We start from the raw sequence: 19107 nt of genomic DNA, 5'->3' as shown, positions 1-19107 counted from the left end.
TTTTTTTTTTTTTTTGTGTGTTTCTCTTAACATTCCATGAAAATAAAAAAATTTCAGCTAGGTATGGCGAGTGCGTTGGAAACGCTATGTGGGCAAGCGTTTGGAGCGGGACAAATGGACATGTTAGGCGTTTATATGCAGCGTTCATGGCTTATCCTCCTAGGCACTTCTGTCTGCTTGCTTCCACTCTACATCTACGCAACTCCTCTTCTCGTTCTACTCGGCCAAGAACCCGAAATCGCAGAGATCTCTGGCAAATTTACTACACAAATCATCCCTCAGATGTTTGCCCTCGCCATCAATTTCCCGACTCAGAAGTTTCTCCAGTCGCAGAGCAAAGTTGGGATCATGGCTTGGATCGGTTTCTTTGCTTTGACCCTTCACATTTTCATCCTCTACCTCTTCATAAACGTTTTCAAGTGGGGGCTAAACGGTGCAGCGGCTGCTTTCGATGTCTCGGCTTGGGGAATAGCGATCGCGCAGGTTGTTTATGTTGTCGGGTGGTGTAAAGACTGTTGGCAAGGGCTGTCTTGGTTAGCGTTTAAAGACATTTGGCCCTTCTTGAAACTGTCGTTTGCGTCTGCGGTTATGCTTTGTCTTGAGATCTGGTACTTCATGACAATCATTGTCTTAACCGGACATCTTGAAGACCCTGTCATAGCCGTTGGATCTCTCTCAATCTGGTTTTGACCATTAGGACCCTTGACAATGTCAAAGATTTACATTTTTTTTCTTTCTGATATCTGATGATGACACTTTTCTTTCTTTCTCTCTCAGTATGAACATCAATGGATGGGAAGGAATGTTGTTCATAGGAATCAATGCAGCTATAAGGTAAAAGCGACGTCAAAGCAATCTTTGTTCTTTATAAAAAAGGATGAAGACACTTTTTGAAAAGTACGTATATGGGATATATGTTTGTTGTTCAGTGTGAGGGTGTCGAATGAGCTAGGATCGGGACATCCAAGAGCAGCGAAATACTCGGTGATGGTAACAGTGATGGAGTCTCTCATCATTGGAGTAGTGTGTGCGATTGTAATTCTCATAACAAGAGATGAGTTTGCAGTGATATTTACGGAGAGCGAAGATATGAGGAAGGCGGTAGCTGATCTTGCATACCTACTCGGAATAACGATGATTCTCAACAGTTTACAACCTGTTATATCAGGTAAATCAAGAATTATATATGTCTGGTAGTAATAAAGAAAAAAACATGAAAATTGGTGAATGATGAAGAATGTTGGGTGGATTAATATGGAGCAGGTGTAGCAGTGGGAGGAGGATGGCAAGCACCGGTGGCATATATAAACTTGTTTTGTTACTACGCATTTGGTTTACCTCTAGGGTTTTTGCTAGGATATAAAACAAGTCTTGGCGTGCAGGTAAAAGCATAATACAGTCCGGTCTATAGTATTTGGTTTGATATTGGGTATTGGAAGAAATAACTTGGTGTATGATGATGATCAGGGGATATGGATAGGTATGATATGTGGGACAAGTCTTCAGACTCTGATCCTTTTGTACATGATATACATAACCAATTGGAACAAGGAGGTACGTACTTAAAGTTTCATTTTTTTGTTTTGGTTCTTCATAATCACCACGACAAAGGACGCGAAATGTTTCAGTATTATATTTTGTTGTGTTCAGGTGGAACAAGCTTCGGAGAGAATGAAACAATGGGGAACTGGATATGAGGAATTAGAAAAAATAGCAAATTAATTTTATTTTGGGGGTAAAAATTTGTATATACATTTGCACTATATTATGTAATCTATATATAATAACAATCCGAAAAAAACTACTAACAATTGTGTTTTTTCAATCGTACCTTTTGGATATTTTTTGAAAAGTCGTGATAGATCATTAAAATAGTTATTTATGAAAAGTTACCACTGTTCACCGTAGAGTTATGATTATTGGAACATTTGTATCTTTTGAAATCTATATATATTTGTCTGTTTGAACTGTTTTCATTTTTTTTTGCCATGACACAAAATCAACTAAAATTTCAATCTCAACGGTTTATAAATTTATCTAAATTACTTTCTAACATTCATTCTTTTAAAAGTCAAGAAATTCATCTAATTCTTGATTTAACAAAAGATTTTTGGAATGATGAATATAATGTCAATCCGAATAAATGCCACCAAAAATTGTGTTTTTTCAATCATATCTTTTGGATAATTTCCCAAAAAAACTTGTAAAAAAATTAAATTATGTGTTTTACAAAAAGTTGTAATTGTTCATTTTAACGTTTTTTTTGATAAATTGCAACTTTTCATTGTAGATTTGTGTTTATTCAAATATTCATATCTTTTAAAATCTATATATGTCTGTCTGTCTGTTTGAACTGTTTTCATTTTTTTTTCATGACACAAAATAATATAAACTTTCAATCTCAATGGTTTTTACAGCTATCTAAATTATTTTCTAGCATTCATTCTTTTAAAATTAAAGAAATTCCTCCAATTTTGATTTAACAAAAGATTTTTGGAATGATAAATCTAATGTACAACTTTTAGTTAATTTTAAATAGAAAAATTTAATAAAAATACCTAGAGTTTTTTTTCCAAAAGTTAGATGGATTATATAGTGAGTTTTTGAGTTTGACTTTTCAATATGGTAATAAAGATGCCTTCTATTTATATGGGTTATTAGGTATAATTATAATCCAGTGCAGACACAACAGTTGCGATTTTTCGTAGTACCTTTTCGTAAAATTTTTGTTTTTATTTGTTTTTTTTGAAAAAATATTTGCAACAGTTGTATATGTTCATTGTAGAGTTATGCATTTTCACTATATTTTATTTATATTTTTCATCACAACTTTTCGTTATAATAGGCGTGTCTATTTAAATAGTCATGTATTTTGAACTCTCTTTATATTTTTCTCTTCATTAGTAACTAACAAGTTCATTGAAACAAATTTTCCATTTTATGTTGAATCTAAATAATTGAATATTAATATCTAATATTCAAATTATTCTTTAATCTAACTAAAATTTTAGAAATGGTTATAGCAATAAAGAAATTTAATACAACTTAATAACGAATTTACATTTGCGTCTATTTATCGTAACTTTTCTTTTAAAAATAGTTTAATATTTAAAAGTAATAATAACAATCTGAATAAATGCGAAAAACAGTTGCAATTTTTCGTAGTATTATTTTTTTTAAATTGCTTTTATTTGTTTTTTTTAAACTCAAACAGTTGCATTTGTTCATTGTATAGTTGTGTCTTTTCACTATTTTTTTATCATAATTTTTCGTTCTAATAGGTGTGTCTATTTAAATAGTTATGTCTTTTGAACTTTTTTTTTTATATTTGTCTCTTCATCAATAACTAACAAATCATTGTTCGTTGAAACAAATTTTTCGTTTTATGTTGAATTTAAATAATTTGGATATTTAATATCTAATATTCAACGTTATTTTATAATCTAAATCAAATTTTAGAAATGATTATAGCAATATAGAAATTTAATAAAACTTAATATAGAATTTACAGTTGCGTCTATTTATGGTAACTTTCGTTAAAACTATTTTCATTTATTTTATTTTGTTTTTAAAAGTTGTGTATTTTAATCTTAATTTTTTGTTGATATAGTTTCACTCACTATTAAATATATTTTTAATTAGAATTATTTAATAGAAAAATATATTTACACACTACAACCATTAGTTCAATATTCTCAGTTAGAATCACTTTGTCATAATGATTTTTTAATTTTATCTCTTTATCATTATTCTTCATAAATTATCTTGTATATTTATTATACTTTAGACAATGTTTTTTTGCAAAGTTGTGTTTATTCTACATAATATTTTTTTGTTATAAGTTTTCATTATTTTGATGGTTTTATTTTTAGTAACAGTTTATGTTTAATGTTTATGTATTTAAACTATTCTATTATATTCAAATAATTTTATAATGTATAGTTTTAAATTTTAAATTTTATTTACTTTTTTTTCTAAAATATTTAATGAGTCCTAGTAGTATATAATTTTAATTGTATATATCAATTTCTTTTACACCAAAACTGTAAGTGTCAAATTTTAATTTCTCTCATACATTTTGTAATATTTTTACTCTCTTATCAAATGATTTCAATTAGTCAATCATATCATATCCTATCCAAATCAAATATTAACATTTATAAATCATCAAATTGCAAAAAGGTCGTCGGCAGTAAATGAAACCGGTTAACCCCACTTCCCGGTTCCGTCTTTGCTTCTCAGATAATTATTGTTATTAAGTTAAATTATATACTAAAAAAAAAGGAAAAGTAGAAAGAAATTTGAGCAGAGAAATCGAGGCGATTAATTTTTGGTAAGCAAATCAATCAGACGTCGTCGCATCACAGTCATCTTCTTCTTCTTCGTCGGCAACGTTCTTTTGTCTTCTCGTGCTGCTCCCCAGAATAATTTGATCTTATCTGCGTGCTTTTATACAGATCTCATCTCCTCCTATATTAAGTATTAACAAACCGTCTCTGAGTGAGTAGTAAGTAACCTCCCTCCGTCAACGATCGTTCCCTTTCTTCTGTACTGTTCTGAATTTTTTTTTGATCCATATCGATCGATCTGTGTTATATTATTCTTCTAATTTAGTCTGTGTTTCGATTAGGTTTTAGGAGAGTAGTTTTTTTGGTTGGTTTCTTGGAATAATTTAAAATGTGTTGCCTTTGATCATCTTCGTTAACTCCTCCTCCTCTGTAAATTATTATTTATGTGTACAATATAGTATCTTGATTGTTTCACAATCACCTCAAAGTTTGATTTGAGTTTGATGATCTTCTATGTGTCTAGAAATTTTAGACACCACCACCACCATTCACTAGAGAGAGCTTCTCTCAAATTCAAGTACTTAATTTGCTAATAATATATGTATGTATGTATGTATGTTGGGGGAATAAACAAAGTTGTTGTATTGGATCTGACACTAGTAGTTTTATTGTTTATGATCAGAAGCAGGCCATTTTTATTTTTTGGGACCAATATGGCTGGCAAAGATGATGCAGCTACGCGTGCTAATAATGATTGGGAAGTTGTTTCCCTTACTGCTTCTGCTTACGCTGCTTCTCCTGGTCCCAACAAACCACTCGACCTGAAACATGATGATGCTGACATGGATGCACTTACTCCTCCTCCTCCTCACGATTCAGCTCAGACTTCTCATCCTTTGTACACGTCTCGCCACTTTGTTTTCCCTCCTCCTACTTCTGTTGATGAGCTTCAGACGGATACCACTAGCGACCTGCTTACCGATGGTCCTAGTAAGAAGTTAGATTCTGCTTTCTCTGTGGGGCAAGAAACCGGGTCTGCTCTCAAGAAACATGATCAGGGCGATTTGACTCTCAAGGGCTTGGATTTATCTGATGATGATTTTGCCCGACTTGACTTTTCCCACGATAAAGGAGGCAAAACCCATGACAACAACAACATTTACAAGACAGCCATGACTTCTCTCGACGATGAAAGAGCTATCTCTGGGTATGAACAACAGACTGAACCTCTTCAAGAACCGACTGAGCCAGCCTCCGCCTCCTCTCCATCTGATGATGTTTCTTCCGATCTCAATCCTACTACTAAAGATGACAAGAATGATGATGTCCCACCTTGCCAAGCCTGGTGGAAAAGAAGCGCTGCGTCTTTGATTGCACAAGCTAAAGAAACCAACACTGTTTGGTCCATCTTCATTGCTGCAGCTGTCATGGGAGTTGTGATTCTTGGCCAACATTGGCAACATGAGAGGTGGCAGATTTTGCACCTCAAGTGGGAATCTACCATTGGAAACGAGGTATACTAATTGCACTCTCTTGATTGTAATATATACGTATATGTCTCTTGATTAACACTTTTTTTGTTTATGCAGAAAGCTGGAAGATTGATGGGGCCGATCTCTCGTCTGAAACAAGCATTTGTCGGAGGAGGAGGACAGCGTAGGGATTCATTCATCCGAGCCAGCTCCCATAACGACAGTTAAAAAACAAAAGACGAGATAAGGTGATTAGCTTTGATAATGACGATAAGAAACAAGAGTAACTGTTTGGGGGGTGGAAAAACATAATGTAATGGTAAAGTTCTGAATGTTGTTTAGTTCCGTCAAGGGTTTGCTTTGTACATATATGCTTTACTTCTTTGGTGTGAAAAAAAAAAAACTCATTTACCCATTTGGTGATTTAGGGACTACAATGCCTATCATACTAATCCTCTGTTTATATCAATGTCGTCTATTTAGTGTCTCCTGTTGTTTATCCTCGGCCAAGACATAATGTTTAAAACTAGTAAACTAGGATCTATCCTTTTCGTGGGTCAAAATCAAAAATTCTATGAATTCTGAAAATCGTGTATTTGCAATATATTTTTTATAAATAATATGAAAAATATATTAATTATTGTTAAAGATTATATTATTACTTCGTCTTGAGACGTTTATAGAGCAACCTACAATAATATATATTATTGGTAAAACATCATTATTTCAACTAATAATTCCAATCAAATCTTAACTTGAAATACAACAACATTGAAGGGTATCTACACTAGGATTAGGAATACACAAAGTTTTACTAGGTTGGCCTCCACAAGTTGCGATACAATCACTCCTCAGTTTGCATGGTCCTTTGAATTCACATTCTGGAAACTGATTATCCATCATTCCTGATCATATTTTAGCAAAACTTTGTCAACATCATCATAATTCTCTTTTCAGTAATGTATTAGAATCATAAATATCTATATGAATCCATTGTGATGGGTATAATGTTGTTAGTTTTTTTTAGTTAATTATATAAACAAAACTAAGATAAAGAAGAGATCTTACGAGTGGATTGTGCACTGTTAGCAAGGAGTACTGAAACAGTGATCATGAAAACAACAAAGTGAAGATGTGAGTTTTGCGACGCCATTTTTATGTGTAAGATATCTTTTTCCCACAACATCTGTGAAAGAACAACTAACAACACAGTATAGCTACTTATTTTTATACCCAAATTAGTCAAAATCATTTATGATTGATTGATTTTGTTCTTTATCAAGTTTTATTTTTTTCTTCTTTTTGAGAAAACAATCATAGAAATACATTGAATATGCCATATATATCTGATACTATAATTAAACTTCTAAATTTTTACATGATCTATTCAACAGCCAAAACATCTATAAGATTAAATATTCAAAGTTCAAATTGTTGAATCAGAGTTCAGATTCCATCTTTCCACATTTGTCAATTGGAGATGATCATATCATCCGACTCTGTTTCAGTCGATTTCCTAATTCACCATACCTCTCTCTCTCTCTCTGTCTGATAAACTTGAGTCCTTCGGTGTGTAGATTTTACATATCTTCAATTTTCATCTCCGCTAGGACCGCTTTTGTGCACTATCACCAATTTAAGTCACATGTGTGTCACCAAAACTAAGTCAACTACGAATATTTAATGTTTTCGCAAAAGTAGGTTGGCCTAAGCAATTAACACCGGAAAATTAAATACACAATCATAATTCATCATTTGTACTATATGATTTTTTAATAATATACTTTTCTTTTGTCTGGTTTTCTATATTCCGCCTCATTTTTAGTTGTTTTTATATGGAGTAATACAAATATAAATCGAGAATCCCCAACCAATACTCAAATCAAAGAAAATATCACTAGATATTGAGGTTTAGTAGCACCTTATGACTTATCCTGAAACTGTGTACTTTACATCGGTGATTCTTAATTACCATTTTAAATATTTATAACGCTCGAACATGATTTAACTTAATTGAAATACTTGAACCATGCATGATCTTCAGTGTTCATGTTATTTGTTTCACTTAGAAAGGATAAAAAAAAAAAATTGTCAACAGTGAGTTTATTATGTCTACGGAGGTTTGGCAAGTCATCTACAAGCTACGAGGCTATGAGCTATCTGACATCTACAGTTGTGTGTTCCATTTGTTACATTTTAAACATGTTTTTTTCTTTTTCTTTTCTTTTGCAAATTATGAGTCAGTGTATGTATATAGATAAACATTTTTTTGGGTTTAAATATAATATATAAATGCAGTTATAATGACCTACCAAAATACATTTACTAGAAAGTTAGAAACTACGAACCCAAAATAAGTTATAGTATCTTATAAGAATTTGCCATACATTTTCACCGCGATGGTTAAATCTTTGAAGAGTTCTCGACATTAACTTGCATTCAAATGTACTTTCTTGCGATATATATGCAGTTTAGAAGTCTGCAAATTATGTCATCTTGGACTTTTTCTCCATTGGAAAGCGAGATACAATGCGCATGGAAACTCAATACTACATAACTGCAGCGGATCGGAGACTGCATTTAAATTTTTATCTTCAGTATAAAAACGTATTTATATATATTATATTTACTAATGTAATAAAAATAAGAACAGGTGAAAAAAGGGAACACGGTCACAAGGTTTTCGCATACGTACAACCCCCTTTACAGAGTTATATTTGCTGCTCTGATGTTATTGCTCTCTGCGTGTGGTGATTTATGGTTGCCAACTTTACTTACCTAATATGTATACATTACTAATATATGTAACACACATTTGTCACATACATTATTACTATAAGTACTTATACCATCTATTTATATGCAGCAAGTGTACACAAGTCAGCTCCCTTTGACTNCATGTGTGTCACCAAAACTAAGTCAACTACGAATATTTAATGTTTTCGCAAAAGTAGGTTGGCCTAAGCAATTAACACCGGAAAATTAAATACACAATCATAATTCATCATTTGTACTATATGATTTTTTAATAATATACTTTTCTTTTGTCTGGTTTTCTATATTCCGCCTCATTTTTAGTTGTTTTTATATGGAGTAATACAAATATAAATCGAGAATCCCCAACCAATACTCAAATCAAAGAAAATATCACTAGATATTGAGGTTTAGTAGCACCTTATGACTTATCCTGAAACTGTGTACTTTACATCGGTGATTCTTAATTACCATTTTAAATATTTATAACGCTCGAACATGATTTAACTTAATTGAAATACTTGAACCATGCATGATCTTCAGTGTTCATGTTATTTGTTTCACTTAGAAAGGATAAAAAAAAAAAATTGTCAACAGTGAGTTTATTATGTCTACGGAGGTTTGGCAAGTCATCTACAAGCTACGAGGCTATGAGCTATCTGACATCTACAGTTGTGTGTTCCATTTGTTACATTTTAAACATGTTTTTTTCTTTTTCTTTTCTTTTGCAAATTATGAGTCAGTGTATGTATATAGATAAACATTTTTTTGGGTTTAAATATAATATATAAATGCAGTTATAATGACCTACCAAAATACATTTACTAGAAAGTTAGAAACTACGAACCCAAAATAAGTTATAGTATCTTATAAGAATTTGCCATACATTTTCACCGCGATGGTTAAATCTTTGAAGAGTTCTCGACATTAACTTGCATTCAAATGTACTTTCTTGCGATATATATGCAGTTTAGAAGTCTGCAAATTATGTCATCTTGGACTTTTTCTCCATTGGAAAGCGAGATACAATGCGCATGGAAACTCAATACTACATAACTGCAGCGGATCGGAGACTGCATTTAAATTTTTATCTTCAGTATAAAAACGTATTTATATATATTATATTTACTAATGTAATAAAAATAAGAACAGGTGAAAAAAGGGAACACGGTCACAAGGTTTTCGCATACGTACAACCCCCTTTACAGAGTTATATTTGCTGCTCTGATGTTATTGCTCTCTGCGTGTGGTGATTTATGGTTGCCAACTTTACTTACCTAATATGTATACATTACTAATATATGTAACACACATTTGTCACATACATTATTACTATAAGTACTTATACCATCTATTTATATGCAGCAAGTGTACACAAGTCAGCTCCCTTTGACTTTCACATCTCATGAATGCATGCCATGACATCTAATCTATATCTTACTCGAGATTTGTGCATGCACATAATGCCACTTTTGTCTTTTGCAATTTTTTGGTATTGTAAAAAGAAGAAGAAAAAAAAATGTAATAGTTCGAGAGACCAGAAAGGTCTAAAACTAAAGACGCAATACAATGTGTTTCTTTCTTGTGGGATTAATCAATTCACTCTTTAATAGTTAACACTTCTTTACCATAGAAGAAAAGATAGGAAAAAAAAGTAGGAAATCAGATAAAAGAGTCACGAGTTGCTTACCAAATCCCTCCCAAAAAATTAAGAACTGATAAACCAAAACGAGAAGATTAAATATCACGTCTCCTTTTCTCTATTATAATTAATCTAGGTACTAAAAAAAAAAATCAGTTTTCAACAAAACGTGAGCATTGGTTTACGATCACTTACAAAGTCAAACCTAAAAGGTTGTATTAGGACACAATGCAAACCTATTAGACATTAACTATATCATGCAAACCCTAATGTCATTACCTAACAATACATGTGTTATGTGTTCAACTCTTCTAACCCACATTAGATGTAAATAGTTAAGCAATAAAAAGATTCTACTTCTACTACTACTACTTTAATTATTATTCTCATCCATATTTTTCTGTGCTTCTTAGGTTCTCAACTAATCTCATTTAATTTAGCACACAGAGAAACACACACGTATATAAAATAATACAATATGACACACCAAAACAAAAAGAAAAACTCATATATGTGTATGAATATAATGTATATATATAAATAATTTGACTCATTAATTGGATTCATCATTAAATGAGACGACTCTTCTTCCCTGTGCATTTTCTCTCCTGTATCATACTCTCCCAACTTTACCAATTCTTTGACGACTTCAAAACCTGAGCAAATCTTTTAATTTATCTCCAAAACCATAAGCGAGTTTTCACAAATAAACTACTTAGTAAGCTGACATTTCATATCTCATTCAATTAGGATACACTCTCTCAACAATCTTCATTAATGAGGGTTGCTGCTTGCTTCTGAAGGCTAGCAGTAACAGTTGTATTTCCTCCACTTCTTTTTCTTCTTGATGCCATCTCTTTCTCTCTATATATATTTTCTCATCAAAAACCTTAATCATCCCTCAAACACCATTAAGTTTCCTTAAAAACTTTCACATTTTTGGTTACATCGATCATTCAATTTCAAATATAGTCCTCCCATTGATATGGATGTATCCAACGCGATGCTGCTAGTAGCTGTTGCTACAGCTTACTGGCTATGGTTCAAGAGGATCTCACGGTGGCTAAACGGTCCACGTGTCTGGCCAGTGTTGGGCAGTCTTCCGGGTCTGATCGAGCAGCGCGACCGTATGCACGACTGGATCACTGAGAACCTCCGTGCGTGTGGCGGCACATACCAGACATGTATCTGCGCCGTGCCTTTCTTGGCGAAGAAGCAAGGTCTCGTGACCGTCACGTGCGATCCGAAGAACATCGAACACATGCTCAAGACCCGGTTCGACAACTACCCTAAAGGTCCTACATGGCAAGCCGTGTTCCATGACTTCCTCGGCCAAGGCATCTTCAACTCCGACGGTGACACTTGGCTCTTCCAGCGTAAAACCGCCGCTCTTGAATTCACCACCAGGTACGTACAACCTTAAACGGACCGGGCCGGGCATTCATTCATTCATGCATGTACGATGTACACAATAGTAGTAGTTCTTTCCCCCCGGTTTACTCACTGAATTATTTTGGTTCGGTTATGTAAATTGAATGGTTCTGTGATGCAGGACGTTGAGGCAAGCGATGGGTCGGNATGAGGGTTGCTGCTTGCTTCTGAAGGCTAGCAGTAACAGTTGTATTTCCTCCACTTCTTTTTCTTCTTGATGCCATCTCTTTCTCTCTATATATATTTTCTCATCAAAAACCTTAATCATCCCTCAAACACCATTAAGTTTCCTTAAAAACTTTCACATTTTTGGTTACATCGATCATTCAATTTCAAATATAGTCCTCCCATTGATATGGATGTATCCAACGCGATGCTGCTAGTAGCTGTTGCTACAGCTTACTGGCTATGGTTCAAGAGGATCTCACGGTGGCTAAACGGTCCACGTGTCTGGCCAGTGTTGGGCAGTCTTCCGGGTCTGATCGAGCAGCGCGACCGTATGCACGACTGGATCACTGAGAACCTCCGTGCGTGTGGCGGCACATACCAGACATGTATCTGCGCCGTGCCTTTCTTGGCGAAGAAGCAAGGTCTCGTGACCGTCACGTGCGATCCGAAGAACATCGAGCACATGCTCAAGACCCGGTTCGACAACTACCCTAAAGGTCCTACATGGCAAGCCGTGTTCCATGACTTCCTCGGCCAAGGCATCTTCAACTCCGACGGTGACACTTGGCTCTTCCAGCGTAAAACCGCCGCTCTTGAATTCACCACCAGGTACGTACAACCTTAAACGGACCGGGCCGGGCATTCATTCATTCATGCATGTACGATGTACACAATAGTAGTAGTTCTTTCCCCCCGGTTTACTCACTGAATTATTTTGGTTCGGTTATGTAAATTGATTGGTTCTGTGATGCAGGACGTTGAGGCAAGCGATGGGTCGGTGGGTGAACCGAGGAATAAAGCTCCGGTTCTGTCCGATTCTTGAAACGGCTCAGAACAATCACGAGGCAGTTGATCTCCAAGACTTGATACTACGGCTCACATTCGACAACATTTGCGGTTTATCATTCGGGAAGGACACACGAACCTGCGCACCGGGACTCCCCGAGAACGGGTTCGCCTCGGCATTCGACCGAGCCACGGAAGCTTCTCTGCAGCGGTTCATTATGCCGGAGATTCTATGGAGGCTGAAGAAATGGCTTGGGCTCGGCTTAGAGGTAAGCTTGAGCCGGAGCTTGGGAGAGATCGATGGGTATCTGGATGCTGTCATTAACACACGTAAGCAAGAATTTCTGAGTCAGCAAGAGAGTGGGTCCCCCCCGAGACACGACGACCTCCTCTCTCGTTTCATGAAGAAGAAAGATCCGTCCTACAGCCAGACGACGTTTCTCCAACACGTGGTCCTTAATTTTATCGTAGCTGGACGTGACACGTCATCAGTAGCGCTTAGCTGGTTCTTCTGGCTTATCACGACGCATCCAACGGTCGAGGATAAGATCGTCCGCGAGATTTGCTCCGTTCTGATGGAGACACGTGGAACCGACTTGTCGTCGTGGACGTCGGAGCCGTTGGAGTTCGACGAGGTCGACCGGCTGGTTTACCTCAAGGCGGCGCTCTCCGAGACGTTGAGGCTCTATCCATCGGTGCCTGAAGACTCGAAGCACGCCGTCAACGACGATATCTTGCCGGACGGGACTTTCGTGCCCGCGGGATCATCGGTGACTTATTCGATCTACGCGGCGGGGAGGATGAAGACGACTTGGGGAGAGGATTGTTTGGAATTTAAGCCGGAGAGGTGGATCTCGCCGGAAGATGGGACGTTCGTGAACCACGATCAGTACAGATTCGTGGCGTTCAACGCCGGACCAAGGATCTGTCTGGGGAAAGATCTAGCGTATCTGCAGATGAAAACTATAGCGGCGGCGGTATTGCTCCGGCACAGACTGACGGTGGCGCCGGGACTTTGTTTATGAAGAACGGACTTCTGGTCAACGTACACAAGAGGGATCTGGAAGCGATCATGAAGAGTCTCGTCGTAACCAAAGAGAGAAACGACGTCGTCGCTCTTAACGGCGTATGCAACGGCGTTATTGGTGAAGGCGTCGCCGTTAATGCGGCTGTGGCGGTTGCCGTGTAATGCAATGCAGCTCCTCGGGTTAAATAATATTTTTATACTAGTAAAATACATACATTTTCGTTTGGGTTTTGTGATTTGTTGGGTAACAGTAAAAAAACATTTGTTTGGTTGTGATGATGAAAACAAACTTGTAAGCAGATACTCTCTTTTCTCTTTTTTATTTTTCTAATGTAATATAATACTTTGGTTGTTCTTCTCTAATGTAAGCTTTTACAATTTGATTCTTATCCCTTCCCCCATCAAACTGTGTAAGCTTTAAAAGAGTCCCAAAAATATACTAAAAACAAATACAGTTTTTTATAAAAAAACTTGTTCCTTTATGAAACAGAGACCAGGGAACCATTTTCACACATTTGACCTCACTATCAGATCAAATGGATAGCAGTGAAAGGAAAAATTTAAAGCTTTGCGCACACAATCTCACTGCAGCTATTTGATAAACTTGGTTTGCGGTCAGGTCTAGTCGAGAATTTTCTCTCCGGTTGCGAACAAGTTCCAGACCAGAGTTCCAATTAGATACAGTGCGACTGCTACTTTGAACACATCATCCCATGAGCCTAAATATTTAGGTACAAAAATAAAGCAAGTCGTTGGTTAATAATATAATAGACAGAGGATATCAACGGATCATAAATATCACAAAAGAAATCACGATTTCCACACCAAGTCCACCCTAGAGATCATAATCATTGGCCCAAATCTGTGTCTGTATGATTGGCAAGAATGTGGATATAGATTAATAAAATACCTCGTTGGAGGATGTAACCAGTAGCTGCAGTGCCAAAGACACCAGCGAGGACACCTGCTGTGTTTGAAAGTCCTAAGAGCACACCCTGCGACCCCAAGGCATAGTTAATGAAGTCGAACAAGTTTGTTGACAAAGTGTATCCACAGAGAGAGAGAATTTTCATGTTATCTTACAGCGTATCGTGGGCCAATGTCTTGATGATTAGAGTAGAGACCCGACTGAGAGAATGCATCAGAGCCCTGTCGGGTACAACATAAGTCTTTATGTCAGAGCTGTACACAACTCATGATAAAGTTCCAAGGGAGAGACAACTGTCTGTTTTAGTTGCCCGACATTGCATTTATGTCATGTTCAATTTTATAGTTGTACTCTCTGAAGAACAATCTTTGTGTCGGCACGGCCGGTGTGAAATCAGAAACGGCAAACATGTTTTTAACAGTTCCAAACTTAATATGTACACTCACATATGCATAATTCTATGGCTCTTTTAATCATACGATATTTTGACACGAATACCTGACTGCATGCCATGCAGAGAACCGCCATTGCTGGAGTTTTGACATGGCTCAGCTGACTCAGGAAGAAGGCAGGACCTAAAAAACCAATTGATTGCATAATCTGCGACATTGAACAGTTTATTAGCAGTAAGTAAGTAGCCTTAATTGATTCATGATGATAATAGTCTATTGTTATAAAGTATTTGTTGTCACTCCTGTAACTGAAAGCAGCATAACAAGTCTGGCCTTTGAGTTAGTAGAAGAGTGTATTTCTTACCTTTCGAACGTTTGTAATTGAAAGACCTCTGCTCACTAGAGTATCAGCAATCCAACCTCCAATATTAGCGAAAATAGCCATGGTTAGCCATGGCAAGACGCATAGGAGCCCAGATTCAGTGAGGTTGAACTTCAAGACCTGCAACGTGACCAAAGACCAACAATAGAAGACAGGATTCTGTTCACTTGTTCTCAATCATATTAAAACGTAAGGATATAAGTGAAGTTGAGATCCATGCCTGATTGTAATATGTAGGCATCCATGTCAATAGTATGAAAGTTCCCCAATTATGGCAGAAGTGAGAAATTATGAGAGCCCAGACAGGGGGTTTAGACAATATTAGCTTCCATGGAATAACTGTAACAGGCTCCCGTGGTTTACTACCTCCGAGGATGACCTTCTTTTCTTCTGCACTTAGGTCCGGGTCATCCTTGGGAGAGCTATATGCCTGAAAGGAAACATACAAGTGTTTTAATAAATAGTTCTCTAGGAAGTTTCGTAGATATCAGAATCTTGGGGAGAAAGTTCATACATATTTAAGCCATAGCATAAACCATATACTTCCAAGGGAGCCAAACGAATAGAAAACAGATGGCCATCCGAACTTGTGGATTAGCATAGGAGAGAATGCCAATCCTGTAACAGAGCCTAGATACATGCCACTATAGACAAGTGCAAGCGATCTGCTTCTCTCTGAGACAGGGATCCATTTAGAAAGCATGTTATTCATAGCAGGCATAGCAACACCCTGGAACAAAGGTAGACAGAACCAGGCAGTGAGAAGTTGTACAGGTCTGTGACAAGACTAGGAATAGAAAGGAAATTATAGAAGGGGCCAACCTCGCCAATTCCCATGAACGCCCGCACGACAAGCAAAAAAGGGAGACCAAGTCTAGCAGCGATAGGAGTCATGATTGTGGCAAAGGACCACCAGACAACACCAAAACCTAAAACCACCTTCCCACCAAACTTATCTGCCCAAATACCTCCCAGAATCTATATTCAAGAGAAGATGAGCACGGATTTGAGCTCTATACCAAACCACATCTTACATAGAGTGATTGTAATCATAGAACTGACCTGAGTAAGTAAATAGCCCCAGAAGAAAGAGGACTGAATTAAGCCAACAGTTGCACTGCTCCAGTTATATTCTTGTGACATGGGAAGAATGGCAATGCTCATGTTCACCTGCCACAAAAGCATCTCATCATTAAGTAAAAGACACAGTATAGTGAAAATATATATATATATCCTTGGAATTTGTACAAGAATAAGCAGGATATAATAGTACTTACACGGTCCATATTGCATAGAAGAAACGACGCAAAGCATAACAAGACGATGACCCAGCGTCTAGGAAACTGCTGCCACCAAGGAGATGCGTTCTGTAGATTACCTTCAACTAAAATAGCTTCAGCTGAACCGTCAACAGATGGCAGGGAATCAACAACTCCATCTGTAATATCGGAATCCTCTGATTTGTAGTAAGCACGAGATCTGTTGATCTTGGTATTTCCACAGTCGTTGATACTGCTCCTAAACCTAACTCTACAGTCCATTCTTGGTTGAAGGAAAGATGTCATGTGTCCCCCCAATTCAGGTTGAAGAGACAAAATCTTCCATGGTTGATGATTACGGCACAATGCTACAATAACAAAAAATGCTTAAAAGATAGAATAAAATTGCTTAACAAAAGGGGGCATTGAAAGATGGGGAAGTAAGTACCATTAGGAAAAAGCATAAATCTGTTGGAAACCTCTGCACAAGTTTTGCCTAATCTCTGACAACCATTGCCTACAATACAAAGTAACAAAAGGCAGTATTAGCTCCAAAACACGAATGATTTTGGATACCAAAGGTAGATGAGAATCAATTGTGAATGTTTGCACAAGACTTTAGTAATTTCTTCAACAAAAGCCAAAGCCAAGCACACATTAATGATATCTGCCTCTGTATATAGAGAAACTAGCTAGCGAGTTTTTGCTAGGGTCTCAAAGCCTATCGATTCCACTAATATATATATATATATATAATACGATAAACAACCAGAAACCCTAATAAAGTGAAAGAGGAGCAAGATACCTGAACCGATGAAGGAACCAAAGTTCCGGTTTGAAATCAAGCCACCGAGGGCCATGTTGCCTTTTGCTTCTCAGAATAAAGAGAAAACTTAATCAAAGGAATCAGAAGAAGAGAGAGAGAGAGATTTTAAGCTTCTTCTTCCATAGAAGCGGAGTAAACGAAGCTTTCGAAAAAAAAAAAAAAAAAAAAAATCAGAGGAGAAGAGAAGAGAAGAGGGGGATAAAGCCGAGAGAGAGTGAGAGAGAGACGCTGAAGCGGGAAAAAATCACTCATCAGACTAGTGGCCATATGGGGAACCAGAGAAGAGGCAAAGGGTGGGTCGATATAGTGACACGTGGCACATCATCTTCTACTCGTTGGAACCTCCGTTGCTCTCCCAATTACGAACCTACCCCTAGTCCCCCCCTGTCGCTTCTTTATTTCCTTTGGTAAACTTCCGAGGGTATTATTGGTACATGGCGTGGAAAATATCTGAGCCGTTACAGCCGAAGATGACCTCACCCAAAGAAAAAGACAGGTAGGTTAACTCAAGAATAAAACATTGATACGTCACTATTGGGTTTCACTGGGCTTCCAATTCCAATATGTAATAATAATAACAAGTATGATTGGGCTTAGCAGACGTTATTCTCAACCCAAGGTGTTTTTCGTTTAGAGTGTACATGTGTAGTTTTTAGGGCATCTTTAGTGATAGTTACTCTTAGGATTCTTTCAATTAAAAATAAAAAAATAATAATAAAGGTGCACAAAAATTAAGTAACGTTTCTTTTCCTGGCACCGGGAGGATCGGTTCTCAACCAGCTGTCACTTCCTCATAGGTTAATTTTCTTTTCCAGATTTATTATTTAAATGTATAACAATATTAAAAGAAAAAATAATAAAATATATTATTTTGAGTAACGCTCATCGTTACTGCCATTAGAGTAACCACCACTAATGATGGTCTTAGTAATTTCACTAGTAGTTTAGTTGTTGGTTTAGCTAAATTTATCTGCAGCTTCTGAATTCTCTTTGTCTGCTAGTTGTAAAGTAACTTTTCTTAATTCCTCTTTCTTTAGTTATAGATGGATGTCTTGTAAGTAGATGTAAAGAGGATGTGTATGTTTGTCCATAGTATGCTTTCATCAAGTGCTGCTGTTTAGAATCCATACGACTTCATTTATAGTTTACTGTCGACAAGTGCTGGACGACAGTAAGTTAAGTTATGAATTGATCACGGTAGCAACTATCATGGCATCTTCTATGTTCACATTAAATTATGGCTATTTAGATATAAAGTTTTCATCATATATACTCTCATCCCATATACTGAACCGAAGAAGCATATCACAAAATAGCTTTTGGCCTTTCACACCCCTTCGACATTTATATAAGAAAAATTGCTTATATATTTAAAAAATACAATAACCAATACATCTTAAACTATAAAACTTTCCTTTATCCAGCAAATGACACATGGAAATTCGTATATGACCTAGCTTCACTCCCAAGTCAATGGCAATTAACTATAAAAACCCTTCTTTTTGGACTTTCACTTCTTCGAGTTGTTGATTGACTCCACCCTGCCGTCATTACCTCCGAGCAAAAGATACTTATCCTTGCGGGTAAGTTCGGTGCATTCGAATCCCAATACAGCGCCGATAACTTTCTGGACGTAATTGGCCACCTCAAACGGAGTCTTCCCACCGCCTTTGACAGTCATTTCTTCAGGCAAGCGATCCAAGAAAGTGGCTTCGTAGCTCGGTCTTGGGTTCATGAAGAAGAAGTAAGGG

General features: G+C 36.5%; 4 protein-coding genes and 2 pseudogenes across 7 annotated transcripts in view; 4 read left to right on the top strand and 2 right to left on the bottom strand.

The window, feature by feature from the left end:
- Positions 1-1789, top strand: part of LOC104737739 — a 2856-nt pseudogene extending 1067 nt beyond the window's left edge.
- On the top strand, positions 4276-6226 carry LOC104737738 (ATG8-interacting protein 2-like). Of its 2 annotated transcripts, XM_010457992.2 has the most exons (4): positions 4280-4333; positions 4458-4507; positions 4972-5803; positions 5879-6226. In XM_010457992.2, the coding sequence occupies exons 3-4, from the start codon at positions 5003-5005 to the stop codon at positions 5987-5989; spliced, it is 912 nt and encodes a 303-aa protein (XP_010456294.1). In that variant the 5' UTR covers positions 4280-4333; positions 4458-4507; positions 4972-5002; the 3' UTR covers positions 5990-6226. The 2 variants fall into 2 exon arrangements, with proteins under 2 accessions (XP_010456293.1, XP_010456294.1); XM_010457991.2 differs by having other exon boundaries at positions 4276-4507.
- On the top strand, positions 10721-11806 carry LOC104738568 (cytochrome P450 86A2-like). Its single transcript, XM_010458725.2, has 2 exons — positions 10721-11564; positions 11710-11806. The coding sequence occupies exons 1-2, from the start codon at positions 11143-11145 to the stop codon at positions 11804-11806; spliced, it is 519 nt and encodes a 172-aa protein (XP_010457027.1). The 5' UTR covers positions 10721-11142.
- LOC104737736 lies at positions 11742-13958 on the top strand (annotated as a pseudogene).
- LOC104737737 (ascorbate transporter, chloroplastic) lies at positions 14191-17632 on the bottom strand. The gene is made up of 12 exons (XM_010457990.2): positions 17336-17632; positions 16979-17047; positions 16549-16898; positions 16334-16441; positions 16094-16249; positions 15786-16001; positions 15492-15701; positions 15254-15391; positions 14996-15097; positions 14653-14718; positions 14480-14564; positions 14191-14288 (listed from the first exon to the last, which is right to left on the bottom strand). Exons 1-12 carry the CDS (start codon positions 17388-17390, stop codon positions 14191-14193), a joined length of 1653 nt encoding a protein of 550 aa, XP_010456292.1. The 5' UTR covers positions 17391-17632.
- Positions 18607-19107, bottom strand: part of LOC104737735 (probable glycerol-3-phosphate acyltransferase 8) — a 5651-nt gene continuing 5150 nt past the window's right edge. Inside the window, exon 6 of one of the 3 annotated variants that reach the window (XM_019235181.1) lies at positions 18607-19037. In XM_019235181.1, the coding sequence (XP_019090726.1) occupies positions 18867-19037 (171 nt within the window). In that variant the 3' untranslated portion in view covers positions 18607-18866. The other 2 variants (XM_019235179.1, XM_019235180.1) reach the window with 2 other exon arrangements.

The sequence above is a fragment of the Camelina sativa genome, chromosome 13 (assembly GCF_000633955.1).
Source record: "Camelina sativa cultivar DH55 chromosome 13, Cs, whole genome shotgun sequence".
NCBI classification, from domain to species: Eukaryota; Viridiplantae; Streptophyta; class Magnoliopsida; order Brassicales; family Brassicaceae; genus Camelina; species Camelina sativa.
Note: the sequence above shows the minus strand (reverse complement) of the source record. Positions and strands in the feature narration are given on the sequence as shown.

Bases quoted from the DNA above. Each gene is read 5' to 3' on its own strand.
- LOC104737738 (XM_010457991.2), top strand. From the start codon at position 5,003: ATGGCTGGCAAAGATGATGCAGCTACGCGTGCTAATAATGATTGGGAA. The intron at 5,804-5,878 runs GTATACTAATTG...TTGTTTATGCAG, and splicing joins AATCTACCATTGGAAACGAG to AAAGCTGGAAGATTGATGGG.
- LOC104737737 (XM_010457990.2), bottom strand. From the start codon at position 17,390: ATGGCCCTCGGTGGCTTGATTTCAAACCGGAACTTTGGTTCCTTCATC. The intron at 16,250-16,333 runs GTCAGTTCTATG...TCTTGAATATAG, and splicing joins GGGGCTATTTACTTACTCAG to ATTCTGGGAGGTATTTGGGC. The intron at 15,098-15,253 runs GTAAGAAATACA...TCAATGTCGCAG, and splicing joins CAATTACAAACGTTCGAAAG to ATTATGCAATCAATTGGTTT.